At 35.9% G+C, this 14,228-nt stretch overlaps 1 protein-coding gene across 5 annotated transcripts in view; it reads left to right on the top strand.

The window, feature by feature from the left end:
* Positions 1 to 13,991, top strand: part of ZNF462 (zinc finger protein 462) — a 39,070-nt gene extending 25,079 nt beyond the window's left edge. For 3 of the 5 annotated variants that reach the window (XM_053465864.1, XM_053465865.1, XM_053465862.1), the window contains 8 exons: positions 560 to 678; positions 1,131 to 1,310; positions 5,992 to 6,259; positions 6,524 to 6,660; positions 10,370 to 10,593; positions 10,828 to 10,942; positions 11,250 to 11,370; positions 11,829 to 13,991. In XM_053465864.1, the coding sequence (XP_053321839.1) occupies positions 560 to 678; positions 1,131 to 1,310; positions 5,992 to 6,259; positions 6,524 to 6,660; positions 10,370 to 10,593; positions 10,828 to 10,942; positions 11,250 to 11,370; positions 11,829 to 12,021 (1,357 nt within the window). In that variant the 3' untranslated portion in view covers positions 12,022 to 13,991. The remainder of the gene's footprint in view (positions 1 to 559; positions 679 to 1,130; positions 1,311 to 5,991; positions 6,260 to 6,523; positions 6,661 to 10,369; positions 10,594 to 10,827; positions 10,943 to 11,249; positions 11,371 to 11,828) is intronic. The other 2 variants (XM_053465863.1, XM_053465866.1) reach the window with 2 other exon arrangements.
* The last annotated feature ends 237 nt before the right edge of the window (positions 13,992 to 14,228 follow it).

Here is a 14,228-nt window from a genome sequence, read left to right as displayed (position 1 = left end):
TAAAATACAGAAACTATCGTCAGTATCTGTCGTAACAACCTATCAGTGCCTGGCTTTGTGTCGCATGACAATTGTTTTCCTCATGTCGCATAAAAGTTTTTTCCAAAATTAACAACATTTTGTGGAGGGTTAAGGTATTTACTATTGCTATGAATAATGAGTCTAATGCTGCATTTAGTTACATCTTTAGGGCAAAATATAACAATATATAATAAATTAGTAGATATAAAAATTTGTACTTTATATTTGTGAAGTGTCTTTTTGCTATTTTCACTTTAATGCATTTATCAATGCAATACTTTACAAGAACACAGGTGATCATTCATTTAGAGGAACTGTCTCTTCCCTACACATAGCACAAATTACTGTTCATATCAGGTGTACTATGCTTTGTTAATGTATGTAATGTAAGTGTAATTATCACAGTGTTGTTTCTTGGAGCACAATATCGCACACCCTGCACAATGCTTGTAAATGTATAGTTCTCTGTACCATGTAGTCACTTTACAATTTAAAAAAAGGGATTCAGATACTAATTCTTTCCTTTTTCTATTATTAGTTTGGACCGCCACATCCAGACTCATCATGGGCATCATAAACCATTCAGGTGCAAACTGTGCCCTTTCAAATCTTCCTATAATAGCCGACTGAAGACACACATTATTAAGGCTCATGGGGGTGAGTTGTTTTATATTTCGTTATTATTAATTATAATTATACATCATGGAGAACTGTGATTTTTTTTGTTAAAAATATTGTTCAGGAAATTCCTCCAGATTTAAAACTAAAACATGAATACCAATCCCTTTTTATTTAGAAAGTGTGTTCTGCTGACCTACTTTCTTGTTACTCAAAGAGAGGACTGACTAGCATCAACTAAAAATCATGTCTCTGAAACAGCATGATCTAAGGCTAATAGGAAGAACTCTGATCTTTTCTGTCACCGTAAAGCAGTGGTAGTGTGAGTTCCGCCAGCTAGATAATTTACATATGAAGTCTGATGCTCATCTTTTTACCCTAATATTACTTGCATCAGCAGAAACGAATAAAATGTTCCATTAAATCTTAATATTATTTTCTAAGAATTGAAGTCTTAAATAGCTGACACCTTTTCCTCATGTCATTTTCAGGGGATCATGCCTACAAATGCTCCTCTTGTCCGTTTTCCACTATGACAATCAGTCTACTGAAAGATCACTCTTTAAAAGTTCACGGAAAGATGTTAACTTTGCCCCGACTGCGCACCATTGTTCAGACAATCCCGAGAGCCAAGCAGTCCTCGCGGATTGGAAAGGAAACTGGTATGGAAGGTAAAATTAATGTTCCCCCGCTTAATGTAGCTTTCAATATAATCTGGTCCTTTGTTATCCTCATACTATAATATAATTTCTAAAGATATAGCATCGCAAGGTACTTTTTCTTAAGGTAGAACCAGTGAAATGGTGATGGTCTTGTCTGCCATGTGAAATTGATTGCTCCTGAATACTGTGTGCCTAAACCTAATTTGTTTCTTTCACTGTTACTACACTGTTATTACACTTGGTCTAGCAGGGTCTAATATTCTTGCGTGTGTCCAGTTTAAAATGGCCTGTTTTGCAACACTGCTTGTGAGCTGCCATAACAATGTCTGTTTACCTTCAGCCTTTGGCCTCCATGCCAGGATTTCAGGGAGTCTTGTTATACCACTGTTCTACAGGATAAAACTAACAAAAAAATAAAGAGCGTCTAAGTGAGCCTTTGGTTTATACCATCAGCTTATTTCCATTTTTTTCATATATGCTTTATGTCCTCCTTGCATTGGACATTTTAAAAATATTTTGGCATATTTTATGCAGGTGTAACCAAGGTAACTACAGATTAGTCATTTCCTAAGTAAATCATGTTGACGTTTAAATGTGTTTGGTGTAAAATAGGCAATTCAGCCTTTTATACTGTTGAAAGAGGTACATTCATGATTGAAGTGTCAGTATCCATTTTACTTTCTAGAACTTTTCTAGGGCATGCAAAGACTATGTAGGAAAGAAGGATGTGATTTTAATTAGTTCTCTGTTAGGGGACTATCCTCAAGCAGCCGTAAGAAATTCTAAATTGTTTTGTTCACAAATAAGGCGCAAGGTTTTCATGAAAAACAAACTAGTAAACTGGAAGGTGTTACATACAGAGAGGGAGATTAGTACTCGATATTTCTAATGCGCCTGGAATTTTGAATGAACTTCACAATTCTACCTCTGGACGTGTCTTTTTTTGCATACAACAGTGATAACACAATTACAGAGGGTGGAGAAGCCTAGTGTAATTCCCACTCTAAAAATGGGGAATCTTTAGAATCCCTGATTAAATTAGAACTAAAACCAGGTTCCCGAAAAATGGCGCTTTTTCTATGTTAAGCATTGTACACACTAATGGCGTTGTAAATTGTACAAAATATTTCTTTGCATGCAGGAAATTGTTAAAGAAGATCATCAGTTATAATAGTAAATACAAAGAAATATGTCTTGGATATTGGTTCTTTTATCTTGTATATCTAGAGATATGCTACGAAAACTTATGTAAAGTTTCTCTTGGGTTAATAGAGCCAAATACACTTAAGTCGGATATCTTATAAGGTATTATAACAGTCAGCTGCATAAATAATTCAAGAGGCATTAATTCATATTTGTGGCAATGTTAGAGTGCATATAGTCAGAAATATTTACACAAGTAATTGGAGCTTAATTTGAATATAATGCACATGAAACATTTTGGTGTTAAGTAAAAGTGGTGGCAGAAATAAGCCATTATTTATTAAGCTTCTTATGTATCTTATTAAAGGTATTTGAGTTTGTGTGGCAAACAAACATACATAGGTGACTGGATTAACTGAACATGGATTTTTAAATATTCAATTCAACATGCACTCAAACTGTTAACGTTGTGTGTCAAAGAAGATAATGTTGAGGGTTATCTTTAAAACCTCAAACAGACCTCTTACACCACCATTTTCTGTATCAATCATTTTAACTTGTGGGCTGCACTCACCACCCTTTTTAAGTTTCAGTCTTTAACTGTAATTGTTTCTGCTACATCTAACTTCTACTTTTTTACTGTATGACCGTTGAGTTCAGGATTTTATCTACTTGTAAAACTGCCAATAATATACTGTGTTGCACATATTCCATGTTTTCTTTGAGCAAACACAGAAATATTCCTGCATTGTGTAACTTTGCCTTTTGTCTTGGCATCTAATCCAACCACTCTAAATATCAAGCCTATAACACTTAAAACCCAGGCTAAATTAGTCATATTCCTTGCAGGGTTGAAAGCTATAAATATAAGGAATAAATATAATCCATATTCTTGAGAGAAGAGCATAGCACTTGAATGTGTTACTTTCAGTCTCTTTTTGCCTGTCTACTAGTATGCATTTAACCGGACAATAATGCTGCTTAAGTAGTCTATTTGAGGTTTTTTTAAAGGGGTCATAATGGGTTCTGTCGTAAAGGTTTCCTTTGCTCACCCCAGCTTATGTTTTTGGACATCTACAATCTTTTGTTTCTTTGGTCTGTGAGAGAGAGAACTGGTTGAACTGGTTTGAAGCTACACTTGTGATATTTTCTCAAGGAAAAACTCCTTGTCCTTGTGTGAAGAAGATCAATGTCATAAAAATATCTGTGTTTTATATTAATGTCACGCTCAAGGAATGTAATGCTGCAGAATGAGGAGAAAGCCAAGACACTAAGTTGGATGACCTTTCCAGAATGTTCCATTTAACCATGAGCATTCAATTACCAAAAACAGGAAGCACATGTTATAGGAGTATAGAGTGACTGTGCTAGCTTGCCTACCATTTACAGCCAGCTTAAAAATACTTTGTTGAAATGCAGAAGTCATTGTAAAGAATATGTAGAGAAGAGGAGTTAAAAAATGAAATTGAGATAAGGGATTATTATCCTGGTTGACCCAGATAATTAAGGCTTTTAAAGAGTCTACATTTTAAAAGAGCATTTTCTCGTTAGTAGAACACATTTTTAAGGAGCCCCTGGCTCCATAATACTTTTAAGGTACTTGGAGTGTTCACCTTCAAAACATTTCTGCTTTAGTTTGGTTTAATTGCTCTTAATAGTAAGGTTTCTTTGCAAATCCAAAAGAGTTAGTACATATGCAAGGTATACTTTATTTCAGTGTTGTTGCATTGTTCTTATCTTCTACTTCCTTTTCATTATCTTTTCATTTAATTTTACCTTATGAAACAATAGTTGTTATAATCATGGCCTGTCTTGTTGGAAATAACCCCAGTATCCAAAGACCAAGATTGGCTATTGCCAATTGTTCATTCTTGTGATAGAGGCAAGTCGTAGAACTTTTTCCTATGGAAAAGTTTCAGGTCAATGACCTGTTTAAATGGTTGTACTCTACATTCATAAATAAGGGATACATGTGTTCTGTTTCCCTTAATCATATTATCAAAAGTAACTATTCTTGGAAGACTTTGTGGACAATCACAATTGCAAAAGAAACTTGAGATTAAAATGCAGTTTGTAGCTAGTTTTGTGCAATGCTTCAAACTGAAAGAACACATTGTTTTCTAAAGAGTGTGTGATCAGTGGTAGATCTGGATTCACTCATTGCGATAAACAATGTTGTGTTAATAATATTCATGACGTTAATAATTACATAAAAACATGATAGTATATATAACCTAGGTGTATAAGAAGTCAGCTGTTAGATTTAAATAACACAACCTGGATTTGCGCTTCTTCAGCCTGAATAATAATAATTGGGAAGTTATTGTAGGCATATTTTCATAGAATGCATAACTGATCACATTCAAGAAAGCATTTACCTTTCTTTGAAGAGTTGTTTTATTCTGTGCTTGGTAGAAAAGTTGCTCAAGAACCCAACTTAGGTTGGACATGAGTAAATAAAGGAAGTGTAGCAAGAATAAATAACTGCTCGCTAATAGACCAAAACCATCAGTACCTTTTAATGCTCCGTATGCATTTGTTGCTTGACTTCAGCAGCTTTCCATTTAATTTTAATTTGAAACACTTTTTTATATCTACATAAAAAGTGTTGTTTTTCAATGTGGTTCTATTGGCTGGACTTTATGTCTGGCCCCCTGGTTCGCTCTCTGCTTACCTGAATCCGCTATGTTTGCTGTCTCGCCACTTCTCCTGGATTCCCCCTCCTTTTCTTTCCTCTTTCTTTCTCTCCCCTTTTCCTACCCCCTCCTCTTTTTTTTTTTTTTTTTTTTTTTTTTTTTTTTTTTTTTTTCCCTCCTTCCCACTCCTTATCCTTCCTACCCCTCCCCTCTGTGTCACTGTTGCTCCGTGATCAGGTTTCCCGGTCTCGTGGTGCCACGACAATCGCTCTCCTCTTCTGAGTCCTTTCCTATGTGCTAATGGGCTCCTTCTTTCTCACGCGCTTGACCCGCTGGTCCTGGACCTTGTCTCATGGTCCGCTTGTTTTGTTTCCGCGACCCTGCGGATGCTGCCTTCATTTTCCTAATTTCGCCCATCTGCCTCACACACGTTACACTACTACATGGTGTCCACCTGCTCTGCTGTTCTGGAACCTGTGTTAACGTTCGCCTGTGTGCTTTTGGATTCATTCATGCTGTGCCCTCTTTTTGAGGGACGTGTGCCTGGTCCCTTGTTTTGTTAGTTTTACATATGTCATTCTGTGTGATATTGCTCTTGCATTTCATCATGGCCCGTCTTTTGTTCTGTGACGGCATGCTGGGTACCACTCCTGTAACCTACTGTGATGCTACCTGTGTCCCCCCCCCTCCCCTTTTTTCCTTTCTGTATCCCTCCCTCGACTGTTTGAAAAAACAATAAAATTTGATTTACCCTAAAAAGTGTTGTTTTTCATAATCTAAGAATACTAAGGTAGATGTATGTTAGTTTTGGATTTTTGGAACCATTTTAAGTCCTATAAAAGTGGTAAACGCTTATGTTACTCTATAGGTGTTACTGCAGTATATGACCTGTCTTTTGTCTTCTTCCACAGAGTCTTTGTATTCTGAGCCACCAGATGTTCAGCAGCAACTCAATCATTACCAGTCGGCTGCTCTAGCTAAAAATAACAGCAACAATAGCCCTGTGCCTCTTCCTGTGGTCAACACTTCAGCCGAGCTGAAACAGGAAGCGGTCCTCAACTGTGAATTCTGTGAATTTTCATCTGGATACATTCAAAGCATTCGTCGTCACTACCGAGATAAGCACGGAGGAAAGAAACTTTTTAAGTGCAAAGATTGCACTTTTTATACATGCTTTAAGTACGTAATCCAAAATAAAATTTTGTTGTATACAGTCAAGTCTCTTTTTTCTCTCTTTCTCATTGTGCGTGTAAATCATTCCACCAGGATGTGACATTTTGATATGTACAGTTAAGCAGTGCAAAGCTAAAATTTAGTCATATGGCACAATGCTACACTTCGACTTTTAACAGTTTTTTGTTTTTATTAAAAAAAAAAAAAAGATATATATCTGTCTAGTTGATTTGACATGATACCATGATATTCAAACACTCTTTTTTGCAGGTCTGCTTTTACTATGCATGTTGAAGCTGGACATTCAGGAACCCCCAAGGAAGGACCTAAAGACCTTCGTTGTCCATTCTGCCTGTACCACACAAAATATAAACACAACATGATTGATCATATTGTCCTACACAGAGGTAATTTCGTAATTGTTTCTTTACAATGTGTTGCCACTTATTGTACAGTGATACAACATTCCTGTTGATCTTGTTTCATGAAATCCTGATCTGTAGTTATCAATGGCCTGTACCTTGTGCATTTTCCCTCTAAGGTTTAACTACAGATTGTGGTGTGCCTTGCATACTAGCCTCTATGCAAAAATAGGGATTATAGTGCTACGTAGTCAAATTTAAGGGCATGGTTCATCTTCCGTGGTAGGTAATTCTTGACTAATTAAATGCTGAAGCACATTATCACCTGGAATAGTTACATGAAAATCAGCTTGAAACTGCTTTTTTCTCTGTTTTCTTAATTTGTGTCAACCTATTTATTTTTAGGTTCTGTGTATGGTTTCAGCTTTGTTGCATATTTTTCACATTGTTTGTGGTCAAATTAGTGCAAGAATATATAGAGGGAGTCTGATACATGTGCCCAATATAAATGTAATGTTGGTACTGAAAATCCATTGGATTTTGTCCACATGCATTGTTCCAATGCCATATTATGCCACTTTTCTGTTGATCTGTATGAGTTTGAAAATGGTTACTCTAAGATTGTGGGGCTCTACTGAACCATTGTCCATCATAATGACCTGATGAAGAAAGTCTGGAACAATAGTGGCGTTCGAGTCTGCCAAAAAACACCTAGATACTGTGGTCAAAAATGATGGTGGCAGTTTCATGGTTTGGAAATGCTGTGATGCATCAGTACATGGACAGATGCTGCTTCATATTAGGGAATTATATAGGTGAAAGTCAACGCATTCTTTTATCAACTAAAGCTGAAGCTCTGTTAGTCACACAGAAAAATATCACCCCAAATAACACAAAGTTTACAAGAGATTGGTAACAGAATAAGAAAGGTAAAGTTGTGGGTTGGCTATGTCAAAGTTTCATACGTAACCTAGACCTAATTAGATTGCAGTTGTGGATTCTAAATGTGGCTTAACCCAGTTTTAAGTAATGGGGGCATTGAGTGCTGCATACAAGTATAAAAATGCATTTTCACTCAGGTTCTCTTTAATCTAATAGATCAAATTAATATACAGTAATGTGCAAAAGTTTTAGGCAGGTCTGAAGAAGTTGCTGTAAAGTAAGAATGCTTTAAAATAAAGACTTGGTAATAGTTTTTATCAATTAACAAAATGCAAAGCGAGTAAACAGAAGAAAAATCTAAATCAAATCAATATATAGTTAGGTGTATGATTAAACAATTATACCAGACAGGTGCTAATGAGCATCAATTTAATATGTAGGTTGAAACACTCATTAACTGAAATAGGGACAGCTGTGTAGGAGGAATAAACTGGGTGACGAACAACCAAACTCAGTAACAAGGTGAGGTTGCTGGAGAGTTTAATGTCAAGTCATACAAACATGGCAAGACTGAGCATCCGCAACAAGACACAATCGGCAAGGTCTCTCCCAGGCAGAAATTTTAAAGCAGACAATGGTTTCCAGATGTTCTGGCTAAGCTCTTTTGAAAAAGCACAAAGAAATGAGCACTGTTTAGTGCAGCAGATGAAAGACACGTCATACTTGCCTCCCTTCTCAATCGGACCTGCAGTGCCATCAGCTCAGCATTGGTAGAAAACGGTAGTACACTGGTACACCTAGATGCTGTCTGGAAAATTCTGGTCAGAAGTGGTCTTCATTGAAGGCTTGCTGCAAAAAGCCATACCTCCGACGTGGAAACAAAGACATAACTGTTTATAGGAACTGGGGTGCAGAAAAATGGCAGCCGGTGCGGTGGTCTGATGAGCCAGTTCAAAATATTTGGCTGTAGCAGAAGGTCGTTTGTTCACCAAAGGGCTGGAGAGCAGTACAAGAATGATTTTTGGGGTTTTTTTTGCAGAGAGCAGTGCAGTGTGGTGGAGGTTCCTTGCAAGTTTGAGGCTGCATTTCTGCCATTAGAGTTTAGGATTTGGCCGGAATTAACAGTATTCTCAATGCTGAGAAGTATAGGCAGATATTTTCCCATCATGCAGTATCATCAGGGAGGCATCTGATTAGTCCCAAATGTATTCTGCAGCATGACAATGACCCAATACATACAGTCAAAGTTATTAACAATTATTGTTCGCATAAAGAAAAAATCTTGGAAGTGATGGTAGGGCCCCGACAGAGCCCTGATCTCTACATCGAGTCTGTCTGGGATTAGATGAATAGAGAATCAACCGAGGCTGCCTAAATCCAAAGAAGAACTGTGGTTAGTTCTTCAGGATGCTTGGGACAACCTATTCGCTATGTTCCAAAAAAAAAAAACAAACCTAGAATAATTTATGCTGTTTTGAAGGCAAAATAATAATTAACTTTTGCATTTTTCAAAGCATTCCTGCCTCTACACCTGCTTAAAACCTTTCAACATTACTGTATATGTGTATAATAACTTCCAAGAAAGGTGGCTATATCATTGAAAAAAAATATTGATGATTAACCCTTGTTATACTTGTCCCTATCTGGAAGGTGGGCCTTCTATTAGAAATATAAAAAGCCATAGATGAAATCATTATTTTTATATGTGAATACCAATCTACCTATGACCAGTTTCCAGAAATCTGAAAGCTTTCTTGTTTTATTGTCTGTGTACCCTCTCTGGAGGTCACTGCTATTTTTAGTCAATGTTGGATCAGCTTTCAAACTGCAATATACTATCAAGATCCCTTGTGTTTATGTAATGTCTTCTGTGTATTAGGTTGTCACGGTGCAGTAACAGAGTAACTTCTGTTGTATACTATATGATGTTTGGATGATTCTAGGTGTTTGACCTGGCATTGTTATGACACATAAAAAAATTATAGAGCCCTTTTCGGTTTATTGCCATTAACTTCAGCTATCCATACATGTTGAAGATATATTCTTAAATTTTAATATTTGTGGTCTCTGTTTTAGAAGAGTGTAAAATACACCACCTTTTTTTGATGTGATCTCATCAAGTGCATTTATTGATGTTACCACTAAATTAGTTTTAGGCAATACAGCTATCGATTTGCACAGGAATTCCAATAGTCATCTGCAGTTGCCTGCTGTCTTTTTTTTTTTTTTTTTTTTATTTTTCCATAGTGGTCATCTATCGTCTAACTTTTTGGATGTATCTTCTTTGGAAAGAATGCTGAATACAATAGGATGATTCTATAGCTCCATGTGTGTTTTACAATTGCAAATAAAATCAACCTGTTTATGACATTAAAAAACAGACACAATTAAAGTCTTACATACATTGCTGTGTAAACCTTATCATAGTCTAACAATACTATAAACCAGTGCCCGTTTTATAAAAATGAAAATAACAGCAGCGAAAATGAATTAAAAAGGTACCTCCCATGTATAAACATTTAATTATTGCTACTGGGTTTAAAACAATAGGTGAGCAGGTTACATTTTCAGTTATGGCCAGATATTGGAAGTACAGCAGTACCCACAAACAAACACTTTATTTGTGATCAAAATGTATTTTGTTTAAAAAAAATATATATATATTTACGCATAATCTATACCACAGGTCTGTAATTTTGACTAAAATTGTCTAATGTGCAGGTGTTTTTAATATGGTACTTCTTAGACCCCACGCACCACCCACATTAGCAGAAAATAATAATAGCAGCATTATCTGAAGAAAAAAATGTCTCTTAGTACAAGGAAAATGATATGCGTTCAGTTTTAAATGTTTTTGTTTATTTGATTGCAGAAGAAAGAGTCGTCCCAATAGAAGTCTGCCGCTCTAAGTTATCTAAACAACTGCAGGGAGTTGTGTTCCGATGTGATAAATGCACCTTTACCTGCTCCAGTGATGAAAGCTTACAACAACACATAGAGAAGCACAATGAGCTGAAACCCTACAAATGCCAACTATGCTACTATGAAAGCAAGCAATCAGAAGAGCTAGACAGCCATCTTAGAGAGGAACATAAGGTATGCACTATGTCGTTGTAATAAAGATTGGTGAAGAAAAACATAACCATGTCCAAGTTTCTTTTTTCTTTTTTTTTCTGTGGTGGGGTACCTCTTAATTTGGAACCCACTATCAACCAGGTGCCACCACAGTCTTGCTGTTAATTATAAGCACACATAATAGATACCAACAAAGAGAAAGTGTGCATATTGGCTGCAACACCCTTTGTAGACTCATGATCTTTTTTATTGTAGGTATCTCGTAATTTTGAACTGGTTGGACTTGTGAACTTGGATCAGTTAGAACAAATGAAAGATAAAACAGATACTTCAAGCAGTGATGAAGAGGAAACTGGCTTCAAGTCTGAAGGTTTGTGTCAACAGTCTGCTCTAGATATGCAGTGTTTGTGCATGTTTGTTGACCTTAGCAATATCCAAATCTGAAAACTGGAAAACATGCTTGAATTCACCTGATAGGCAACATAAATAAGAAGGTATGCTTAATGTAAGTGGTGTAAACTTACCTAACCGTTTACAATGGAAGCCAAAGTGCAGTGGATCATGTGCCTATCACAAAGTACAGTGTCAATAACAAGTTTAAATATTTAAATGAAACCCATAGTAAGATGCTGTACATTTCCTATTGTATTTTAGCCTATTTTTTCCCCTTTTATTAGACACTGTGCCCTTTCCTGACAACAAGGTTGCCACACCAGAAAAACGTTTTCGATGTGAGTTTTGTGGAAGAACCTTTACGCAAGACTCAGAATGGGAACGGCATGTGTTGCGACATGGCATGTAAGCTTGCATTTTGCAGGGTGCTTTTTATTATTAATATATATTCCATCCCCAATCCAAATAGAAGTACTTAACATGATATTCCATAACCTCAGCTGTTTTAAGGCCATGATGCTCAGTTAGCTATTGGCACAAGTTTCTAGATCACACTGGCAGTTTGAGGTGCATAGCAGCTGAAGAACAACCTGCCAGCCCCCACCCTCAAAATGAAGCAACTAAATAAACCTATTAATACAAGACCTATATCTGCTCTGTTGGCATTTTTAGGAATTCATTTAGGAAATCTTTTTTTTTTTTTTTTTTTTTTCCTTAGTTACAGCAAAGGAAGACTTTGTTCCATGATTTATAAAAAGCATTCTAGACAGATCGGGTAAACATTGAGTATTCAGTATGCAATATGTATGTTATTTTGTTGCACACAACAAGGCATTCATTTTGTGTTGCCTTTCATTTGACAGGACCATAAGTGAAAACCCTAAAGAAATTGAAGAGACCCGAAAGCAAGAAGACAATGTTGAGGAGAGCCAGATGGACTATGTGAACAAAGTGGAAAAGACAGAAGAGAGACTAGGAGATTATTGCCAGCAAACGAAAACTTCTAGTTTTAAAAACCTAACCATTTCAGAAAAAGTGGAGACCAAAAAGGAATAAATAATTTCTGGCAATATAATGAGTACTTACTTGAACTATTGGACACATTTCCAGAAAAAAAGCTGCTTTTTAGGACCTTTAACATCTATTTTTCCCAAGCACTGGTACTTGTATGAGTTTGTATAAAGTACAATATTTAAATAAGAAATTAGTCACTCCAGGACATCACTACTAATTGTTTTAGTTTTCAAGCTTCGTTCATTTAGGATTAACAGGAGGACTATTACTTCAGTGAACAAAACTGTTATGGAATTCTTTGGTTTTTCCCTTGGACTCATAGAAGTCAATAGAAACCATTTTTGGACATCTTTATACATTTTTAATATGAAATTCTCGTGCAGTTGCTCTAGAGACAATTACAGGAGCTTGAAACTCATGCTCTTCATTCAGCAGTCACCAGATTCCTAGTACCTCAAAATTACACAAGGGAATTCTCTACATTGTTTGTACTACTTTTTCCTGGTGGTCGAAAGTTGAGCAAGATAATGAACAAATATTTCAGAATGAATAAAAGACAAACCATCCTGCTTAAAGCCCCTTCTGGCCTTTGTCTTAAAATACTGTGATTATTTTTTGTTACATTTTAATAAAATAAAAAAGGTAAAAATATGTTAAAAATACCGTATAGGTTAGTGTTTAACTGTTACTGAACTCCGTGTAAGGTGACGTTTTTGTTATTTTTGTTTCGTTTTTACAAAAAAGAAAATATTGGCCTCTTAGCCTGTGCAGGCCCCATCACCATGTCTTGTCTATTTTCTGCAGTGCCACACTAAAGAAATGTAGCATAAACTTGATTTTACCAATTGGAATGGTTATATGCAAGAAAGTGATATGAATGTTTGACACAACTTCGCTACATATTAACTTGTATGCAAAATAGTCAATATTGCATATAGCATTACAGCATGTTTATTGAAAATTGTGAAAATACTACAAATGCATCATTAAATATCCAAAGTCTGAAAGTGAGAAAAACTAAGTTATACAATTCCAAATGTTTTGTTCTTTAAAAAAATATTATTATATGTATATATATATTGTACCTCCACGCACCAGTACCTCTCAAACCACCAGAACTTTAAACCTCAGATGCATGAAGGTTAACCCATCTTTTTGTGTGTGGGGGGGGAGTTGTGGTTTTTTTTTCCTTCAACGATGGGGGTGTTGCGTGTAAAGCATTTGATCTAAAAAGGCACAAATTAATTTGCATTCATTGAAATATCACTCAAACCAAATAGCATTTGAATCATTCAAGATTTTGTACGGCTGTTTATTAATTAAAAAAAAAAACTGAACCACCCTACAAATGTATTGATTTGCATCTCCCAGTTTTAACCAGGAGAGATGGTTACACATTAACATTTTAATTTCTTAATTCTGTCTCAGTTGCACTTTCTTGAGATTAAACATTTTAAATATATGAAACTGTTTTCCTTTTTTATATAATTCTAGCTAAGGTAGACTTTTAGTCGATTTTTTATGAAAAAAAAAAAAAAACATCCTTAAAAGGTTCCTATAATATTTACCCCTACCTCATTCTTTTGAAATGAGCAGGCATCTTTTTTGGTTTATCACGCTGACAACCTAGCTGGAATATATGTGGGGAAGACAGGTAAAAACTAAAGGGGTGCAGCTTTTTTTAACCCAAGCTTCCAAAATGTCTCAATGAAATTGGCATGGAAAAGAGGCACAAGCAATTTTTCTAATTAAAGAGCTTTTGCAGCAGACACTTTGTACCTGTAGCGGGTTAAAAACACAGAGAAAGTTGGTCCAGCATGGCTAAAGAGTACAACATATTAATTGACTTTGTCCTTAAATCTCTTGGCAGTGAGCTGCTACCAAAAACAGTAAAAGTTGTGATGTGTTTTATCACTTCTTTGTTTTCAAATAGCATGTAAATATTGTAATCCATTTGACTTTGTTTTGCTAACCTGTTAATAAAACTATGGGACCATTATCCTTTTAAACAATGTTTTGGATCTTTGTTTACAGTAAAAGAATATTTATTCCAACATATATTTTTATATACCTTTTTGCTGCCAAAACAGCCCTGACCCGTCGAGGCATTGTCTCCTCTAGACCTCAGAAGGTGTGCTGTGAAATCTGGCACCAAGACTTTAGCATCCTTTAAGTCCTGTAAATTGTAAGGTGGGGCCTCCATGGATTGGACTTGTTTGGCATCCCACAGATGCTTGATTGGATTGAGA

The sequence above is a fragment of the Spea bombifrons genome, chromosome 1, assembly GCF_027358695.1.
Source record: "Spea bombifrons isolate aSpeBom1 chromosome 1, aSpeBom1.2.pri, whole genome shotgun sequence".
Taxonomy (NCBI): Eukaryota; Metazoa; Chordata; class Amphibia; order Anura; family Pelobatidae; genus Spea; species Spea bombifrons.
Note: the sequence above shows the minus strand (reverse complement) of the source record. Positions and strands in the feature narration are given on the sequence as shown.